This window comes from Mauremys reevesii, linkage group 1 (genome assembly GCF_016161935.1).
Source record: "Mauremys reevesii isolate NIE-2019 linkage group 1, ASM1616193v1, whole genome shotgun sequence".
Classification (NCBI taxonomy): Eukaryota; Metazoa; Chordata; order Testudines; family Geoemydidae; genus Mauremys; species Mauremys reevesii.
Genome location: NC_052623.1, coordinates 52,317,942 through 52,336,980, shown reverse-complemented (window position 1 = coordinate 52,336,980; position 19,039 = coordinate 52,317,942). Strand labels below are relative to the sequence as shown.

General features: G+C 46.3%; 1 protein-coding gene across 5 annotated transcripts in view; it reads right to left on the bottom strand.

The window, feature by feature from the left end:
- Positions 1 to 3,374: 3,374 nt before the first annotated feature.
- Positions 3,375 to 19,039, bottom strand: part of B3GLCT (beta 3-glucosyltransferase) — a 160,581-nt gene continuing 144,916 nt past the window's right edge. For all 5 annotated transcript variants that reach the window (XM_039533776.1, XM_039533757.1, XM_039533750.1 and 2 more), the window contains 2 exons: positions 11,244 to 11,388; positions 3,375 to 4,533 (listed from right to left, as the gene is read on the bottom strand). In XM_039533776.1, the coding sequence (XP_039389710.1) occupies positions 4,366 to 4,533; positions 11,244 to 11,388 (313 nt within the window). In that variant the 3' untranslated portion in view covers positions 3,375 to 4,365. The remainder of the gene's footprint in view (positions 4,534 to 11,243; positions 11,389 to 19,039) is intronic.

The window sequence follows — 19,039 nt, the reverse complement described above, 5'->3', positions numbered from 1 at the left end:
AACCATCTAGTCCAACAACCTACAGTTCACTGGGAGTTATGTCTTCATAGATTGCTCCAAGTTCAGTCAATGTGAACAAAGAGCTCTGATCTCTCATTTTTTGTGGTGGTCTTTGTGATGTGTTGCATGTGCCCTACTGTATTAATAACACTGATATGTCAAGATTTTTCTACTCTGAAGATTGCCTGTAATATTCAAAACAAAGTATAATTAACAGCTAGATTCAGATAATTGAATAACAGGAAGCCAGATATCTTAGTACCTGTTGACTATGTATTTGTCAGGTTAAGTTTTCTATAACCATTCCCAGATTTTCTTATACCATGGTTCTTAAAACTTCCTGGAAAGGGAATTATGGACACATTCAATCCTTAATATCACAGTCCTATCTTAATCTTCCTCTGCTTCCTGCAAAGCTGAGTCCCAAACTCCTCCTCTCTCTCTTTACTTTGCCATTGATAAGCCTCTTGATCCACCTCAGAATTCTCTGCTTGTTTCAATTTTAACAGAGTCCCAGGGAATGAAGCGCTTTCCTCCATATTTAGTTTTCAGATACTAACATTCTTGCGTTGCTAAATAAAAGTGAATTTTAAATGGAAAGCCTCATTTAGATCAAGCTTTCTTTTAATTCTCTGTCTTCCCCTATTTCTCTTCTCTGCTTCAAACTAACCACTGAAAAATATTGAAAGACTTGAATTTTTTCTCCTTGAAGAAAAGGTTGGTTTTTTTTTTTGTATTTTTGCCTCTCTCATAATAGACACTTCCCGCTGATAATTAATAAGATGCAGCACTATGTTCCTAGGGCTAATTTCCTGAGTCTTGGGGGCAGAGAAGATGGGGTTCTGTGTATTGTCAATTACTACTTCTGAGGCTTTCAGAAATAGTTTACCAACACAGTAAAGGGATCATTAAGATGATCTGATCTGCATAACACAAGGCATAGAATTACACTCAGTGGAGGAAAGAAATACAGTGGTTCTCAACCAGGGCTATGCATACCCCCTGGTATGTCTTCCAGGGGGTACATCAACTCTTCTAGATATTTGCCTCCTTTGACAACTAGCATTAGCAAAGTCAGTGCAAACTAAAATTTCATATAGATAATTATTTATACTGCTCTATACACTATACATGAAATGTAAGTACAATATTTATATTCCAATTGATTTATAATTATATGGTAAAGATGAGAAAGTAAGCAATTTTTCAGCAATAGTGTGCTGTGACACTTTTGTATTTTTATGTCTGATTTTGTAAGCAAGTAGTTTTTAAGTGAGATTTAACTTGGGGGTAGACAAGACAAATCAGACTCTTGAAAGGGGTACAGTAGTCTGGAAAGGTTGAGAGCCACTGGAGTAATATGACTTCCTTTAGCACCTCATCCCCTGCTCCACCAAACACTGAAATTATATCTGTACCCTCTATTCTCAGTAACACCTAGTTTAAGAGTCAATGCTTGCTCTGACTTTTCTAGCTCTTTGATCTTAGGACCTGAAGGTTCAGGACTGCATCAGAAATCTCCCCCAATTCCAACCACCACAATACTCACAGCCATCCCGAAGAATTGCAGTAAAAGCTAGTGCAGGGATTGGCAACCTTTGGCATGTGGCTTGCCAGGATAAGCCCCCTGGTGGGCCGGGCTGGTTTGTTTACCTGCCATGTCTGCAGGTTCAGCTGATCGCAGCTCCCACTGGCCGTGGTTCACCGTTCCAGGCCAATGGGGGCTGCGGGAAGCGGTGTGGGCCCAGGGATGTGCTGGCTGCCGCTTCCCACAGCCCCCATTGGCCTGGAATGGTGAACAGCAGCCAGTGGGAGCTGCAATTGGCCGAACCTGAGGACACGCAAGTAAACTAACCGGCCTGGCTCACCAGGGGGCTTATCCTGGCAGGCCATGTGCCAAAGGTTGCCGATCCCTGAGCTAGGGTAATGGCAAGATAAGGCAGGGACTTTAAAGAACTGCTTTGTTTGCAGTTCTGGAGGGAAGTTCTGGCTGGCAAGCTATTCTATTCTGTTCATGTTCCTATACCGTGCTCATCACCGTGGTATCTGAGTGCCTTCCAGTAATGCATTAAGCAATGTAACTAACATTTGTCATGTGTTTGTTCTCTCACCTTCTCCCCACGAGGAGTGTGCGCATTGGAGTGTCTTATTTTGGTAGGTGTGATTTTAGGGGTTTTTTTGGATGGTTAAATCATAGTGCCTGCAGACCCATCTGGTGATATTGTATCTCATTTGTTTTGCATTAGCACCTAGGAGCCTCAGCTGTGGACCAGGAACCCATTGTGCAAGGCACTGAACAAACAGAGTTTGTAATCTGCCTTTACCATTTGCACAGAAAGAGACACAGCCAACCAGTGTGGACTGGAGAAAGAGGTCAGGAACCAGAAAGAATAACACCGTTTGAACTCTTTTTCTTTTGGTGCTACTGACCTCTGTTTTGTTAACTTTATAATATTCTATGGTGTATTTACCACAAGTAGTACTGGGTAAATGAGTTTAAACATTCCAAAGTGTATTTAGTCTTTGAATAAGGATGGGAACAATGCACTCAAAAATTTAAACAAGTATGTTTTTATTCAGTTTTAGGCTCACGCAGTTCTAAATAGTAAACCTAAATAACAATACATCCACGGTACCAAAGAATGTAGCTCTGGTATCTGTAGAAATGTCTACAGTTCAAGGCACTGATATTGGTTAGAAAAAGTTACATTATATTGGTTACACCTATTTCAACATTATTTTAAACCACTATGAATGTGATCACTATTCAAATGCTTAAAAATCCACAAGCTACATTCACAAAAATGTGCATCCTTCTCAGTGATTACCGAATTACTTCCCCATTTAGACTTGGAGTAAGTATTGCATTACTTTGGAACTGAAACAAGTGCTGAACTACAGAAAATATTTTAAAACATGTACAAATAAACAATTTTGGTAATATGGCTTTAAGACCCTGCATTTGGTTACAACATAGCAAGCAAAACTAGATAACAGCATATATATATATATGATATGCTGTTGTCTTAAAAGGAAAAAATCCTTTACTGTATAAAAATTAGTTTAGAACATATTAAAAGCCAGATTTTATACAAATATCTTTACAAAACTGAATTATACATAGAAAACAAACAAAGTCAAATATGCAGCACTCTTTACATGTTAATATACGCATTATATTACTTAATTGTATATTTTTAGTATGTATAGTGTAGTTCAGGGATCGGCAACCTTTGGTGGGCCAGGCCGATTTGTTTACCTGCTGCGTCCGCAGGTTGCCATCCCAGGCCAATGGGGGCTGCGGGAAGTGGCGCGTGCCGAGGGATGTGCTGGCTGCCGCTTCCCGCCTCCCCCATTGGCCTGGAGCGGTGAACTGTGGCCAGTGGGAGCCGCGATCGGCCGAACCTGCGGATGTGGCAGGTAAACAAACTGGCCCAGCCCACCAGTGTGCTTACCCTGGTGGGCCACGTGCCAAAGGTTGCCGATCCCTGCTGTAGATAATATAAATTATGGATGTTACAAACTAATTTTTAGCTTGGCACTTAGATACTATGGTGATGTGCACATTATAAATATCTAAACATTAGATTTTCAATCCTTAAGAGACAAACATTTATAGTTGCCAAAGATAGAAACTGTCACCTAGGTTTCTTAATGAACCATGGCGACATTTTGTAGTCAATTTAAGAATCCCAGACCTTCCTTTGGATTTCCTAGGGTGATATTTTCTACAAAAGCTAACATGTTTAAAAGTGCAATAGTAGTTCAAACTCAAAAGGGAGTCATCTACCCCATGCATCTGCAACATCTCTATTTGGAAACAATACAAAGTACAGTACATGATGTTTTCTTTCCAGACCGCTGTTTATTAAAATGCACACCTCCCTACCCTTTCATTACCTAAGGCCTGATTTTTTACTGATTTCAAGAACCCAGAAGTTCTTCTGAAGTCATTGGGAAGTGTAGGTATTCAGTACCTTTTAGAATTAGGCCCCTACATATGGAACTTAGGCCACTACTAGACAGTGAGGAAAAGCGAAATGTGAATTGCTGGTGTTTGACAGCGAATTCCAAAAGGGAACATACAAAAATACCGTATACGACATTTAAAATGTTAAATATAATGGTCACAAGATTCAAAACTCAAGGTATTTCCGACAATAAATCCTCAAACCACACACACGCACAAAATCAAGCTGGTTCCCTCTTCCTTTTCTAACAAGTGTAACACGTACTGGATTGAAACATTCAGTGTTCTATGCAATAATGCAGACAAGTAGTACAACAACACAACACCAAAACTACAGTACAGCCTGTCTCTCACTAATCTGCAGTACCTTACTGAGATTTAAAATATTTTATATATTATAAATCTTCCCTAATACGTCTCTGTTTCTTTTCAGTAAATGAATCTTCCATCTTTGGTGCCAGCCATGTGAAATACACCTTGACTGGATCAACGTTCCAATGCTTGTGAAATGATATTGGAATTTGGTGAGCAAGGTAGTCCTTTGGATAGTCCATTGGTCTTGCCTAAGATTGGAGGATAAAACAAAAATACTAGTTATCACTGGTTTAAAAAATGCTGTTTTAGAACAGCACAGTGAATTTTGGATAAAGAATAATCACTCAATAGACCTCTCATCTTAAATGTTTTGACATCAGTAATATAGTATTACTGTAAAAGATTCCATAATTATTGCAGTCATTTTTACATAGTCCTATTTGACTGACTGGCTTGCATTAATTTATGTTCATGTATCTGACTTTTAAGGACTGCAATCATCATGGTGTTTGAATTCTACTACTCGGCTAGACAAGGTTATTACTAGGGTTGTCAAGCGATTAAAAAAATTAAAGGCACTGTTAATAGAATTCCATTTATTTAAATATTTTTGGATGTTTTCTACATTTTTAAGTATATTGATTTCAATTACAACACTATACAAAGTGTACAGTGCTCACTTCATATTTATTTTTATTACAAATATTTGCATTGTAAAAACAAAAGAAATACTATTTTTCAATTCACCTAATACAAGTACTGTAGTGCAATCCCTTTATCATGAAAGTTGAACTTACAAATGTAGAATTATGTATAAAAAATAACTGCATTCAAAAATAAAAGTATGGAAAACTTTAGAGCCTGTGAGTCCACTGAGTCCTACTTCCAGTTCAGCCAATCACTCAGACAAGCAAGTTTCTTTACATTTGCAGGAAATATTGCTGCCCGCTTCTTGTTTACAATATCACCTGAAAGTGAGAACAGGTGTTTGTATGGCACTGTTGTAGCCAGCATCAGAAGATATTTACGTGCCAGATGTGCTAAAGATTCATATGTCCCTTCATGCTTCAACCACAATTCCAGAGGACATGTGTCCATGCTGATGATGGGTTCTCCTCGATAACAATCCAAAGCAGTGCAGACCGATGCATGTTCATTTTCATCATCTGAGTCAGATGCCACCAGCAGAAGGATGATTTTCTTTTTTGGTGGTTCATGTCCTCTGGAATGGTGGCCGAAGCATGAGGGGCATATGAATGTTGAGCATATCTGGCACGCAAATAACTTGACAATGCCGGCTCCAAAATTGCCTTTTCTCACTTTCAGGTGACATTGTAAATAAGAAGTGGGCAGCATTATCTCCTGTAAATGTAAAGAAACTTGCTTGTCTGAGTGATTAGCTGAACTAATTTCCTAATTTTCAGTGTTTGATTTTGCACTGAAGTCCAAAATAGCTTTCTTTTAATATAGGTTTTTCAGTATTTACTATAATTTAACATTTTTTGAAAGTCAATCTTGCCTCCAACATCACTATGTGGGGTTACATCATCTGAAATGTGCTGTCTTTTATTTATTTTGTTTGGTTATTATTTTGTGATCTTGTAAATTGTTTTTTCTGGGTTTTTTTGTCTACATTTTTGTTCAACAAAGCCATCTATGGGCACAGGGGTCTGCCTGCATGGAACAACTTGCAGGATTTACTAGTTTATAGCAGAGGTGGGCAAACTACAGCCCGCGGGCCACATCCAGCTGGCGGAACCCTCCTGCTCGGCTCCTGGTCCGGAAGGCTAGCCCCTGGCCCCTCCCCTGCTGTTTCCCCTCCCCCGCAGCCTCACCTCACTGTACTGCCGGCTCAATGTTCTGGGTGGTGGGGCTGCGAGCTCTTGCCAGGCTGCCCCACCCGGTGCTCTGTGCTGCGCGGTGGAGTGGCTGGCTCCAGCTGGGTAGCGCAGCTGCCTGTCCTGGTGCTCTGGGCAGTGCGGCTGTAGTGCTGCCAGCCACCAATGCTCCAGGCAGCACAGTAAGGGGGAAGGGAGCGGGGTGGGGGGGGTTGGATAGAGGGCAGAGGAGTTCGGGGTGGTGGTCAGGTGGTGGGAGTGTGGATAGGGGTCGGGGCGGTCAGAGGGCAGGGAACAGGGGGGTTGAATGGGGGCAGAGTCCCGGGGGGGGGGCAGTCACAAAGGAGACAGGGGGTTGGATGGGGCAGTGGGGGACAGTCAGGGGTTCTGGAGGTGGTCAGGGAGAAGGGGTGGTTGGATGGGGCAGGAGTCCCAGGGAAGCAGTCAGGAATGAGAGGATGGGTTGGATGGGGCAACGGGGGGCAGTCAGGGGCAGGGGGTCCAGGAGGAATGGATGGGGCGGGGGGTTCAGGGGCGGTCAGGGGACAGGGAGGGATGGATGGGGCAGGAGTCCTGGGGGGGCTGTCAGGGGGCGAGAAGCAATGGGGGTCAGATCAGGGGCAGGGCTACACCTGGTTGTCTGGGGAGGCTAAAAAGTTTGCCCATCCCGAGGTTATAGCTATTGGCTATGGCTGTGTGGTATGTTTACCACAGGGGACAGTTTGCATGGCATATGTTGATCTCACTCATTCTTGTCTCGACACCCAACCTAGTCACAAATGTCTGTGATCTGTCCCAAAATTATCCCTCATATGATCCCTTACATATATGCCAATATATAGACCAAAACACTGTGCGCGCTTATTTCAGTGCAGGACCACATTGTGTTTCTTTGTATAAAAAAGGACGTTGTATATCTTTGGGCCTCTAACGTTCACAAAAAATCTAGTAAAATTTAAATTAAAATATTTTAATTTTTTTAAACAAACACACAATATAATCCTGCACTGAAATAAGTGCACATAGTGTTTGTTTGAACATTGGCATATATATATATATAGGATCAAACAAGGGACTGCTATTAGGATATTAATTTTGGGGCACATCACAGAAACTTGTTTTAAAATTGGGGAGGAAACATTTTATAATATGTCCCTATTTTATGCACTGCTTGGATTCTACAAAGAGTAACCTAAGTTTAGGGTCATTGTCTTTGCTCCAGTTCTAAATGCTGGATGCCAGAATTGTCAACGTGGCAGGATAAGAAGTCCAAGACCCTACCACCATACAGAGTAATTGTGAAAATGTGAGGCTCTTATGACGAAAAAGATATTTGATTCCAGGAGATATTACTCCTTTGCCAGATATCTTCACATTGTTACTCTTTGTCAGCTACACTGAAGGAGACAGAATCAAGATCAACCCATGTGCGTCTGACTTCTCAATGCAACAGAAGTATTCACTTTTGTTTGTTTAAAAAACTTTTTGGGGGGAGAAGTAGATATGCTGGATGGTAGGGATAGGGTCCAGAGTGACCTAGACAAATTCGAGGATTGAGCCAAAAAAATCTGATGAGGTTCAACAAGGACAAGTTCAGAGTCCTGCACTTAGGACGGAAGAATCACATGCACCGCTACAGGTTGGAGACCAACTGGCTAAGCAGTAGTTCTGCAGAAAAGGACCTGGGTATTACAGTGGATGAGAAGCTGGATATAAGTTAACAGTGTGCCCTTGTTGCCAAGAAGACTAATGGCATATTGGGCTGCATTAGTAAGAGCACTGCCAGCAGATCAAGGGAAGTGATTATTCCCCTCTATTTGGCACTGGTGAGCCACACCTGGAGTACTGTGTCCAGTTTTGGGCCCTCCACTACAAAAAGGATGTGGACGAATTGGAGAGAGAGTCCAGTGATGGGCAATGAAAATGATTAGGGTGCTGGGGCACATAACTTACGAAGAGAGGCTGGGGGAACTGGGCTTATTTAGTCTGCAGAAGAGAAGAGTGAGGGGGGATTTGATAGCAGCCTTCAACTACCTGAGGGGGATTCCAAAGAGGATGGAGCTAGGCTGTTCTCAGTGGTGGCAGATGACAAAACTAGGAGCAATGGTCTCAAACTGCAGTGTGGGAGGTCTAGGTTGGATATTAGGAAACACTATTTCACTAGGAGGGTGGTGAAGCACTGGAATGGGTTACCTAGGGAGGGGTGGAATCTCCATCCTTAGAGGTTTTTAAACCTGGCTGGGATGATTTAGTTGGTGTTGGTCCTGCTTTGAGCAGGGGGTTGGACGAGACCTCCCGAGGTCTTGTCCAACCCTAATCTTCTATGATTTTTCCCTACAACAATTCAGTGGAATATGAGCAAAGTATTTATGTAAAACAAACAGGTTTCATTTGCAGTTGTTCCCATTAAAATTTAAGTTACTGAAATGCTTATTTAAAAAACAAAATAACCACTGAAGAACCAAGAGGGAGTCTAATATCCTGAGGCACTTTGAAAATCTCAACATTCGAGAATACCTATGGATTTGATGACCTTAAGAAATTTATTTTGACATAGATAGTTACTGAACTACTTGCACTTGAGTCTGTCAAAAAACCCTCTTTCAGTAGTTTACTTTGAAATTTATATAAACCCTCCACTGCCTTGATAAGGAACAAATATGCTTTAACTGCATCTGTATTAATTACAACATTCTTTATATTTCAGATAACTTTAGATAACTGACTTAAAATGTATGACTCTGTATATCATCATAGATCTTATATACTACTCTCCTGTTTGTGCTTTCTCTATTTGATCCTTTATTTCATTCTCTGCGGACTTAATTACTGTGTACAATTATCACCGACTGTACTAGTTAGATATTTTTACAGTGCCCAAATGCTAAGCCAGAGGTGGTGCCTGAAGCCTATCTAGGGACCAAGGGGAGTTAAGAGCATATGAGCCAAGCAGGTGGGTCTAAACACAGCAGCCTGGTGTGTGTCCAGCAGGGGAAACTTGACCAGGGTTGCGACAGCTAGTAACTTATCTCAAAACTTCCTGCTAAAAAGCCAAGGCTGTGACCTAAGACAAAGTGTGAGAAATGTCAGGCTGAAAGGAACTTTTTCAGTTCAGTGGGAGGTGTCAAAAGTAGTTTTAGAATAAAAACTATCTTCTTGTGTCACGTCAATGACTCCATTATCTCTTTTTTGCTCCTATGTGTTACTTCCATTACTATATTTAAGACCCTTAATCAAAGATGTACTTCATGTTTCAGTACAGTCTTGACATGGTACATTAACAATCACATTTTTCTTACAAAAACAACGAGGAGTCCGGTGGCACCTTAAAGACTAAAGAGTTGTTGCAGGCAGGAACCCAAGAGGGAGATTGTGGTATAACTAGTCACAATCTATTGCTGCTCCTCCCTGCTACTCCTGTGAGGAAGTAAACTGTGATGGGTCAGTCTATCGATACTTGTTGCAGCATATACTCCCTATGCCCTGGCATAACTAGACTGCTGGGCAAACTGAGAAAAAGAAACAAGGCTCCACTGCTCCTTCACCCATCTGTGGAAGACGAGGATGCTGCAGCTCTGTGGAGACTGATACCCACATATGCAGCAATCAGTGGTACAGCACACTTGCACTAAGAAGGAAAAGAGCACTTTATGCCTCCTTACTTGTTGCTTGAGCATACATAATGAGACATGATCTGACCCTATATAATTAAAGATATATTTACACCTTATTTTAAAAAAATATAGTACAGGTAACAATTAATTTTAGGAAATAAAAATGATCATTCATATTTTGCTTCCTATATCATCAGGAATCAAATGTCTGATGATGGAAAAAAGTTATTTTTACCAATGTTTTTATTGGTATGTATTAATCCAAAAAGATGAATTTCCTGGCCAAAAAAAGTCACATCACAGATCTACAAGGAATCAAAAACATTAATTGATCTGTTGATAGGAAAGTTGACAAAATGTGCAGGAGGTAAGCTGTCTTAAAAAGAATTGTGAACTTTAGAATTTTGTTGATATTAGCCTTCTGGAAGTCATAAGAATATCTGAATAGGTTTATAAACTAAAGGTGATATGAAATAATGTAACATGAGGATGGATTTCAATTTTGCTAAATTTTATAAATTAAATAAACTAGAAAAAATGGTTAGGTACACCAATGACAAAACAAGGAATTAAATTTTCTGGAGGTTTTAAATCTCTGGACCAGATGGGAGTCTTGGGTATTCTCTCCTCAAAAACATTTCCAAAATATGTACAGTTTTTGGATCCTTTTAAACAGCATCTCTCCTTCTACCCCATACCACATAGTCCCCCCACCCCCACTTTTTTTTTTTTTTTTTTTACTTCTGCTTGCTCCTGTGCCTGCTAGTTTTTCTCTGCTAGTGGAAACCATTTTTGACACTCTACTTCCTCAACTTTTAAGACTTTCCTGTAGCAAATATAGACAGGATGAGAGTACTATTAGAGTTTGTAAATATTCATGTATCTGGGGTTTTTCTATAGGACCCATCATTGCAGTATTTAAGTGCCTAAAGAGGCAGATAGACACAGAATAGAATATCAGGGTTGGAAGGGACCTCAGGAGATCATCTAGTCCAACCCCTTGTTTAAAGCAGGACTAATCCCCAGACAGATTTTTGTCCCAGATCCCTAAATGGCCCCCTCAAGGATTGAGCTCTCAACCCTGGGTTTAGCAGGCCAATGCTCAAACCACTGAGCTATCCCTCTCCCATATAGTATTTTCAAATTGAATAGTATTTTCAAAAGCACTTCCAATCAGACTTAAGCACTTCATCATTTTTGAAAATCCCACTAGGTGCCTAAGCAACTAAATTTAGTCATTTGTCATTGCCAGGGGAGGGGGACTGAGACACTTCTGTAGCACTATTAAAATGGGTATTTGCCCACACTTTACGTTGGTTTTTTTTTAAATTTACTTTATCTGTTTTCTCAGACTTTCTCTGGGTGGAAGGAGTGAGCAGGGGGAGGTTGTAGTGGGAATGTCTGCTACTTGGACAGGGATTTTAAGAAGTTGGGTGCACTTTAAATGAATAAGTTAAATAAATATCAGTTGTATTGCAAATATACTTGTAAAAATGTGTATCTCACCTGATGGAAAAGTGGACAGTGTGTTATGGGGATTCCTAAGCCACTGAAACACATTCCAAGGACCATATCATCAGGAGCATCATTGCTGTAACACTGGCATTTACTAGCAAGTAGTTTTTGGATTGCTTCTCTGCTGAAAACCATCCTAAAGATTAAAAGCAAACAAAGTATGAGACACTCATTACCAATATAGTTAATAACTGTAAACAATTTCCTTTTATTAAGTCTTGCTCAATGGAATAAAATCACAACATGGAATGTAGTCCACTGGTGCATAGTATTTGAGAAACTGAAAGATATTAGAAAATAGCATTCAGGCTTGAATTCTTAATGAAGATTTTTCTGAGACTTATTTAGTCTAGATAGTAAAATCAAATTATGATATGATTTATTTAATTACAGAAAATCTTAATTACCCCAAATTTTACTTGGTAGTGATCCTTACCCCCACACATTTTTTTTTCTTGATGCAGGGTGAGGGGAGAACTCTGTTTGGAGGAATGGAGAATATATATAGGACATATAGAGTATTCAGAAATCCTGTCGTTACATAGTTTAGTCTCGTGTTTGAAGTTGATGTGTGTGTTTTTATATGAACTGAATACTCATCTCTTTTTCCCTCCTCTGAAACTATCTAATAAAAATGCAATTATAAAAAGTATTTAACGAAGTATCTATATTGTGAAAAATGTTTTAAGCTAAAAAAATGTTACTCTTGACAAAAATATCTAACTTTTAACAGATGATTTTCTTGTGGGTTCCACTTGTTTTGGATTTGCTTCTTGCGTAGTTTGGTAAAAACATTTTGTTTTTTCTTCTATCTTGTTCATCTGGATAATTAGAATGTTGCAGTATTAAAAAAAGAGAGAACTAAATCTGAACTGCCATTTTTCCTGGTAACGTTACATATTGCAACCGTGTATTAGAGCTCTGCCCACAGGAACAGACCAATATCTTAAACTGTGCTGCAAAGTTTTACTGTTCAGCTTGGCTCCCTATTACTGTTCATTTAAATATTATCTGCAGCATGGATGCCTTCAGGTCTCTACCAGTAGAACAAGCCTCTGACAGCTGCTGCTCCACAGAAGTCTCATGATGATCCAGAGCTCTGCAGCTGAGGACATACTCTCTTGCTTCACATTCTATAGCTCTCCCTTCTCTGCTGCAGAGTCTGTAACTCCATCCAGTTCTGCCATCATATATGGCAATCTAGCTATTAAAAATGATGTTAAGGAAGCTCATCATAGCTACCCAACTCTCCACAAGATATTTTCTTCTTTTTTTGGCAAAAAGCACCTGCTTGACTTCACTCACTATAACAGAATCCTTAATTGGCAGCTGGTGTGTAGACTCAGATACATCCAATACAAAATTCAAGGAAAAAGTTTTGAATATCGTCAGGATCAATGTTGTTAAAGGCTTTAGAAACAGCCGTGCCAATTTAAGGTCAATCTGCCAGGCAAACAGGGAAAAGAATAGAGCATAGGCATAATATAATCATGACCAGTCATGTTGCTGTATTCTGATCAAGCTGAAAGCAAAGGAGCAACTGTATTGAGAACCTTGAAAAAAGGGAGTTATAATAATCATGCCTTGTGATTGGAACAGCATGTGTTGCTGTTGAAAAGTTGTCATAGAAGAATAAAGTAAATAGTATAAAGTTAGCAAATAAAAAAAAAACACTCTTGATAACAGAAAGGGCATGGTCAAAATGATTACAAGATCTTTAACTTTACTCACTACCTCCCAACAAATCTCCACAACAATAAACAGGGATATGAAGGAGAAAAGACGGTTACTCACCATAGTAACTGTTGTCCTCGAGATGTGTTGCTCCTATCCATTCCAGTTAGGTGTGCGCGCTGCGCGTGCACGGCTCTCCAGAACATTTTTACCCTAGCAACTCTGGCGGGCCGGCTGGCGCCCCCTGGAGTGGCGCCACTATGGTGCCTGTTATATACCCCAGCCGGCCTGTCTGCTCCTCAGTTCCTTCTTGCCGGCTACTCCGACAGTGGGGAAGGAGGGCGGGTCTGGAATGGATAGGAGCAACACATCTCGAAGAACAACAGTTACTACGGTGAGTAACCGTCTTTTCTTCTTCGAGTGATTGCTCCTATGCATTCCAGTTAGGTGATTCCCAAGCCTTACCTAGGCGGTGGGGTCGGAGTGAGATGTGGCAGAGTGCAAGACTGCTGATCCGAAGGCTGCATCGTCTCTAGATTGTTGCACCAATGCGTAGTGGGAAGCGAAGGTGTGGACCGAAGACCAGGTGGCCGCTCTACAGATGTCCTGGATAGGGACATGGGCCAGGAAGGCGGCAGACGAGGCCTGAGCTCTCATGGAGTGAGCGGTGAGGCGGCATGGTGGCACGCGAGCAAGCTCGTAGCATGTCCGGATACACGCCATGACCCAGGCGGAAATCCGCTGCGAGGAGACCGGCTCGCCTTTCATTCGGTCAGCCACCGCTACGAATAGCTGGGTCGAATGCCGGAAAGGCTTCGTCCGCTCAATATAAAAAGCAAGGGCCCTGCGGACGTCCAAGGTGTGAAGCTGCTGCTCCCGGGGAGAGGCATGCGGCTTCGGAAAGAAGACCGGGAGGAAGATCTCCTGATTAACATGGAAGGCCGAGACGACTTTCGGGAGAAAGGCCGGGTGTGGGCGAAGCTGTACCTTGTCTGCATGGAAGACGGTGTAGGGTGGACCAACCGTGAGGGCACGAAGCTCGGACACTCGTCTCGCTGAAGTTATAGCGACGAGGAAGGCCGTCTTCCATGACAGGTAGAGGAGGGAGCGCGTGGCCAAAGGCTTGAAGGGGCTTTCCATAAGCTTGGCCAGAACCAGGTTTAAATCCCAGGCCGGGGTAGGACGCCTTATGGGCGGGTACAATCGGTCCAGGCCCTTCAGGAAGCGGGATACCATCTGGTTCGCGAAGACGGAGCGACCGTCTATGGATGGGCGAAAGGCGGACACGGCTGCCAGGTGTACCTTCAAAGAGGAGACCGCGAGACCTTGCTCTTTCAGGTACCAGAGGTAGTCCAGGATTGTGGAAAGGGGGACTACGAAGGGATTAAGGCCGCGCTGGTCACACCAAAGGGCAAAGCGTTTCCACTTCGCAAGGTAAGTAGAGCGGGTGGAAGGCTTTCTGCTTTCAAGCAGGACTCGCTGTACTGCCTTGCAGGGGTCAACCACGCAGGTACCAAGCTGTGAGATGTAGGGACTGGAGGTCTGGGTGGCGAAGCCTGCCGAAGTCCTGCGTGATGAGGTCCGGCCAAGATGGTAGGGGAATGGGCTCCCGAACGGAGAGCTCGAGCAGCAGGGTGTACCAGTGCTGCCTCGGCCAGGCCGGAGCGACGAGTATTACACGGGCCCGGTCCCTCCGAAGTTTGAGCAGCACCCGGTGGATGAGCGGGAACGGAGGGAAGGCGTAAAGGAGGTGATCCGTCCAGGAGTACAGGAAGGCGTTCGACAGGGAGCCCGGAGAGCGACCCTGGTAGGAACAGAACTGGTGGCACTTCCTGTTCTCCCTGGAGGCAAACAGGTCTACCTGGGGAAAGCCCCACTGTTGGAAAATTATGTGTGTAACGTCCAGTCGAAGGGACCACTCGTGGGCAAGGAAAGACCTGCTGAGGTGGTCCGCCAGTGTGTTCTGTACCCCTGGAAGAAACGACGCTTCTAGGTGAATCGAGTGGGCCACACAGAAGTCCCACAGGAGCATCGCTTCCTTGCAAAGGGGAGAGGAGCGGGCTCCGCCCTGCTTGTTCACGTAGAACATCGCCGTCATGTTGTCCGTGAATACTGACACGCAGCGGCCTTGCAGGCGGGTGCGGAAGGTGTGACACGCCAAACGGATCGCTCGCAGCTCCCGGATGTTGATGTGCAGAGCGATCTCTTGGGGCGACCAGAGGCCTTGGGTGTGAAGGTCGCCGAGATGGGCTCCCCACCCCAGGGCTGAGGCATCCGTGGTCAAAGTGACGGATGGGCGAGCAGGGTGGAATGGGACCCCTGCACACACTACCTCTGGGTCTAGCCACCAGGTGAGCGAGTCGAGGGTGGGCTTCGCAACCGTGACCACCATGTCGATGTGGTTGCGATGTGGGCGGTACACCGACGCTAGCCAGGACTGGAACAGGCGGAGGTGGAGCCTCGCGTATGCGGTGACATACGTACAGGACGCCATGTGGCCCAGGAGGCGGAGGCAGGCCCGAACCGTTGTCGTGGGAAAGGTGAGGAGGTCTCGGATGATGGAGACCATTGTCTGGTGCCGAGACAGCGGGAGGCAGGCCCTGGCTAAATTGGAGTCAAGAACTGCTCCAATGAACTCCACCCGCTGCGACGGAGTTAAAGCGGACTTCTCGGTGTTGATGAGAAGACCGAGGTGCCGAAAGAGAGACACGATCTCTCTTATCTGGTCCGCTACCAGCCGTTGGGACGCTCCACGAACCAGCCAATCGTCGAGATACGGATAAACGTGTATCCGATGCCGGCGGAGGGCTGCGGCAACCACTGCCATGCACTTGGTAAAAACTCTCGGCGCGGTGGATAGGCCGAATGGCAGGACTGCAAACTGGTAGTGCGCGTTGTTGACTATGAAACGCAGGTGGCGTCGATGGGGAGGGTAAATCGCGACATGGAAGTACGCGTCCTTCATGTCGAGGGCAGCAAACCAGTCTCCCGGATCCAGGGAGGGAATGATGGTCCCCAGGGTGACCATACGGAACTTGAGCTTGAGCAGGTACTTGTTGAGTTCCCGCAGGTCCAGAATTGGACGTAGACCTCCCTTCGCCTTGGGGACGAGGAAGTAGCGGGAGTAGAAGCCCCTGCCCCGCATGTCGTATGGCACCTCCTCTATGGCTCCCAAGCTCAACAGAGACCTGACCTCCTGCAGGAGGAACTGCTCGTGAGAGGGGTCCCTGAAGAGGGACAGGGACGGAGGATGGGAAGGAGGGGGCGAAACAAACTGAAGGCGGTACCCAGATTGGATTGTTTGAAGGACCCAGTTGTCCGTTGTTATCTGGGACCACGCCGAAAAGAAATGGGAAAGGCGGTTGTAAAATAAAGGGGCAGGATCCGGTCCAGAGACTGATGGGCCGTCCTCGGGCGTCCCATCAAAACGCCTGTTTGGGGCCCTGAGGAGCTTTGGAAGGCGGATGGGTTGATGCGCGCCGATTGCCGGATGGTCTGCGGCGACTCAGGCCAGGTCTCCTGTTGGTATACGGTCTCTCCCTGGACTGGTTAAAAGACCGGTATGGCTGCTGCCTGAAGGACCTGCGCTGGGTTGCCGGTGTATGCATCCCCAGAGTACGGATGGCTATACGACCGTCCTTGAGGGTCTGGATCCTCGAATCGGTCTTTTCAGAGAACAGGCCCTGAGTGTCAAAAGGCAGGTCTTGTAGGGTGTACTGCACCTCAGGCGGCAGCGTGGATGACTGCAACCATGAGATGCACCTCATGGTGACTCCCGAGGCCAGGGTTCTTGCACCCGAGTCCGCGGAGTCGAGAGCGGACTGGATAGAAGACCTGGAAGACTTCTTTGCCTCCTCCAGCAGAGCCGCGAACTCCTGGCTGGAGTCCGGTGGGATGAGCTCTGTGAATTTCGCCAGAGACACCATGATATCAAAGGTGTACCTGGCGAGGAGGGCCATCTGATTGGCGATCCGAAGTTGGAGACCGCCAGCAGAGTAGACCTTGTGGCCCAAGAGGTCCATCCGCTTAGCCTCCCTGGATTTCGGGGCTGGGGCGGGCTGGCCATGCCTCAATCTGTCGTTGACCGACTGGACCACCAACGAGTCAGGGGCCGGGTGGGTGTACAGATACTCGTACCCCGTGGGAGGGACAGAGTACTTCCTTTCGACCCCCCCCTGGCGGTAGGAGGGACGGATGCCGGTGACTGCCAGATGGTGGTGGCGTTTTTCTGTATGGTGCGGATAAATGGTAACGCTACCCGCACTGGAGCCTCCGCTCCAATGACATTCGTCACCGGGTCCTCGTCCTCTACAACCTCCGCCACAGGGAGGTTGATAGCCGTCGCCACTCGGCGAAGAAGGTCCTGATGTGCCCGCAAGTCAATTGGCGGGGGGTCAAATGTAGCCGCCCCGGCCACTGCCTCGTCCGGTGATGACGACGAGGATGGGCCTTGGACCACGGCCTCCGCAGGCGGTTCTTCCAAGGGATCAGCGGTTGACTCGGGCCGAGGATGCTCATGAGGACCAGGTGGTAACTGGGCTGCGCCTGGAGGTGAAGGGGGCGGTCTACTTATCGTAGCAACCGGAGCCCGGCGTTCCGAGGCAGGGGCCCTTGGAGGGAGAGGCACCCCTTGGGATTCATACTGGGCCCATGGCACCCAGAACCCCCATTGTCGCGCACCCTGGACTTGAGTCTGCTGGGCAGCAGGAAGATGACCCTCGCTGCCCGCCTCCGAAGCCACCGATGTTTGACGAGATGGCCACGGAGGTGCGGATGCACTGATGGATTGCGGCATCGAGGGCGGTAATGTGCCCATTGACGGTGCCGAGGTTTGGTGCCGGTCAACTCGATGCCGAGATTGGGAACGAGACCATCGGTTGCCGCGGTGCCGGGAGCTCGACCGGTGCCGGGAGCTCGACCAGGATCTTGACCGGCCTCGGTGCCGACGAGACGGAGATCGGGACCGGGAGCGCCTCCGGGAGTGCGACCGGTACCGCGATGAGCGTACCGGGTACTGGACGCACCGTCGCCGATAGGGCGATCGGTACCGCAATGGTGAGCGGTGCCGGGACCTCGAGCGGCTCGATGGCCGCATCATCACCGGCTTCCCTGCCGACACAACAGCCCGCACCGGCGGTGCCGGGGGCCGGAGGCTTGGTGCCTCTGTGAGCTCTATGAGCTCCCTCGCCGTCGAGAAAGTCTCGGGCGTGGACGGCAGCACCAGCTCTACCGCGGACGGTACCGGGGAGCGGGGCGGTGCCGGACTCGACGGCCCTTGTGGTGCCGGAGTCAATGGCGCAGTGCACGGCTTGTGCACAGCCACAGCCGGTACTGGAGGTGGTGGTGGCTGGGCTAATTGACCCTGGGCATGGGTCTTCGGTGCTGCCTTAGTCGGCTTCCGCTTCCTCGAAGGAGAAAGGGAGCGGTGCCGCATCGCCGGTGCCGCTTGAGAGGGTCGAGTCGCCTCGGTGCCGGCGCGGACGGTTCCGGGGGCTGGAGCGTTGCCTCCATGAGGAGCTGTTTAAGTCTACTGTCCCGCTCCTTCCTTGTCTGGGGCTTAAAGGCCGCACAGATAGGGCACTTATCTGTGCGGTGAGTCTCCCCGAGGCAGCGCAGGCAGGCGTCGTGTGGATCTCCTACCGGCATGTGCCGCTGGCAAGATGCACAGGGCTTGAAGCCCGGTGCTTTGGGCATGAGCCCACACCGGTGAGGAAAAGGGAGGGGTAAACCCCCCTATTCCCTTATCTTAACTACACTAACTAAACTATAGAACTAACACTAAGTGATTAACAACTATATACAAAGAAAGCTATAGAGTGCTAGGGATGTGGAGGACAGAGAGCACTCCACTGTTCCAACTGCTGTCACGGGTGGGAAGAAGGAACTGAGGAGCGGACAGGCCGGCTGGGGTATATAACAGGCGCCATAGCGGCGCCACTCCAGGGGGCGCCAGCCGGCCCGCCGGAGTTGCTAGGATAAAAATGTTCCATAGAAGCCGTGCACGCACGGCACGCACACCTAACTGGAATGCATAGGAGCAATCACTCGAAGAAGAAGTGAGCTATCTTATATACATATCTTCACAGACCAGAGTACCAGAAAGCTCTGATGCA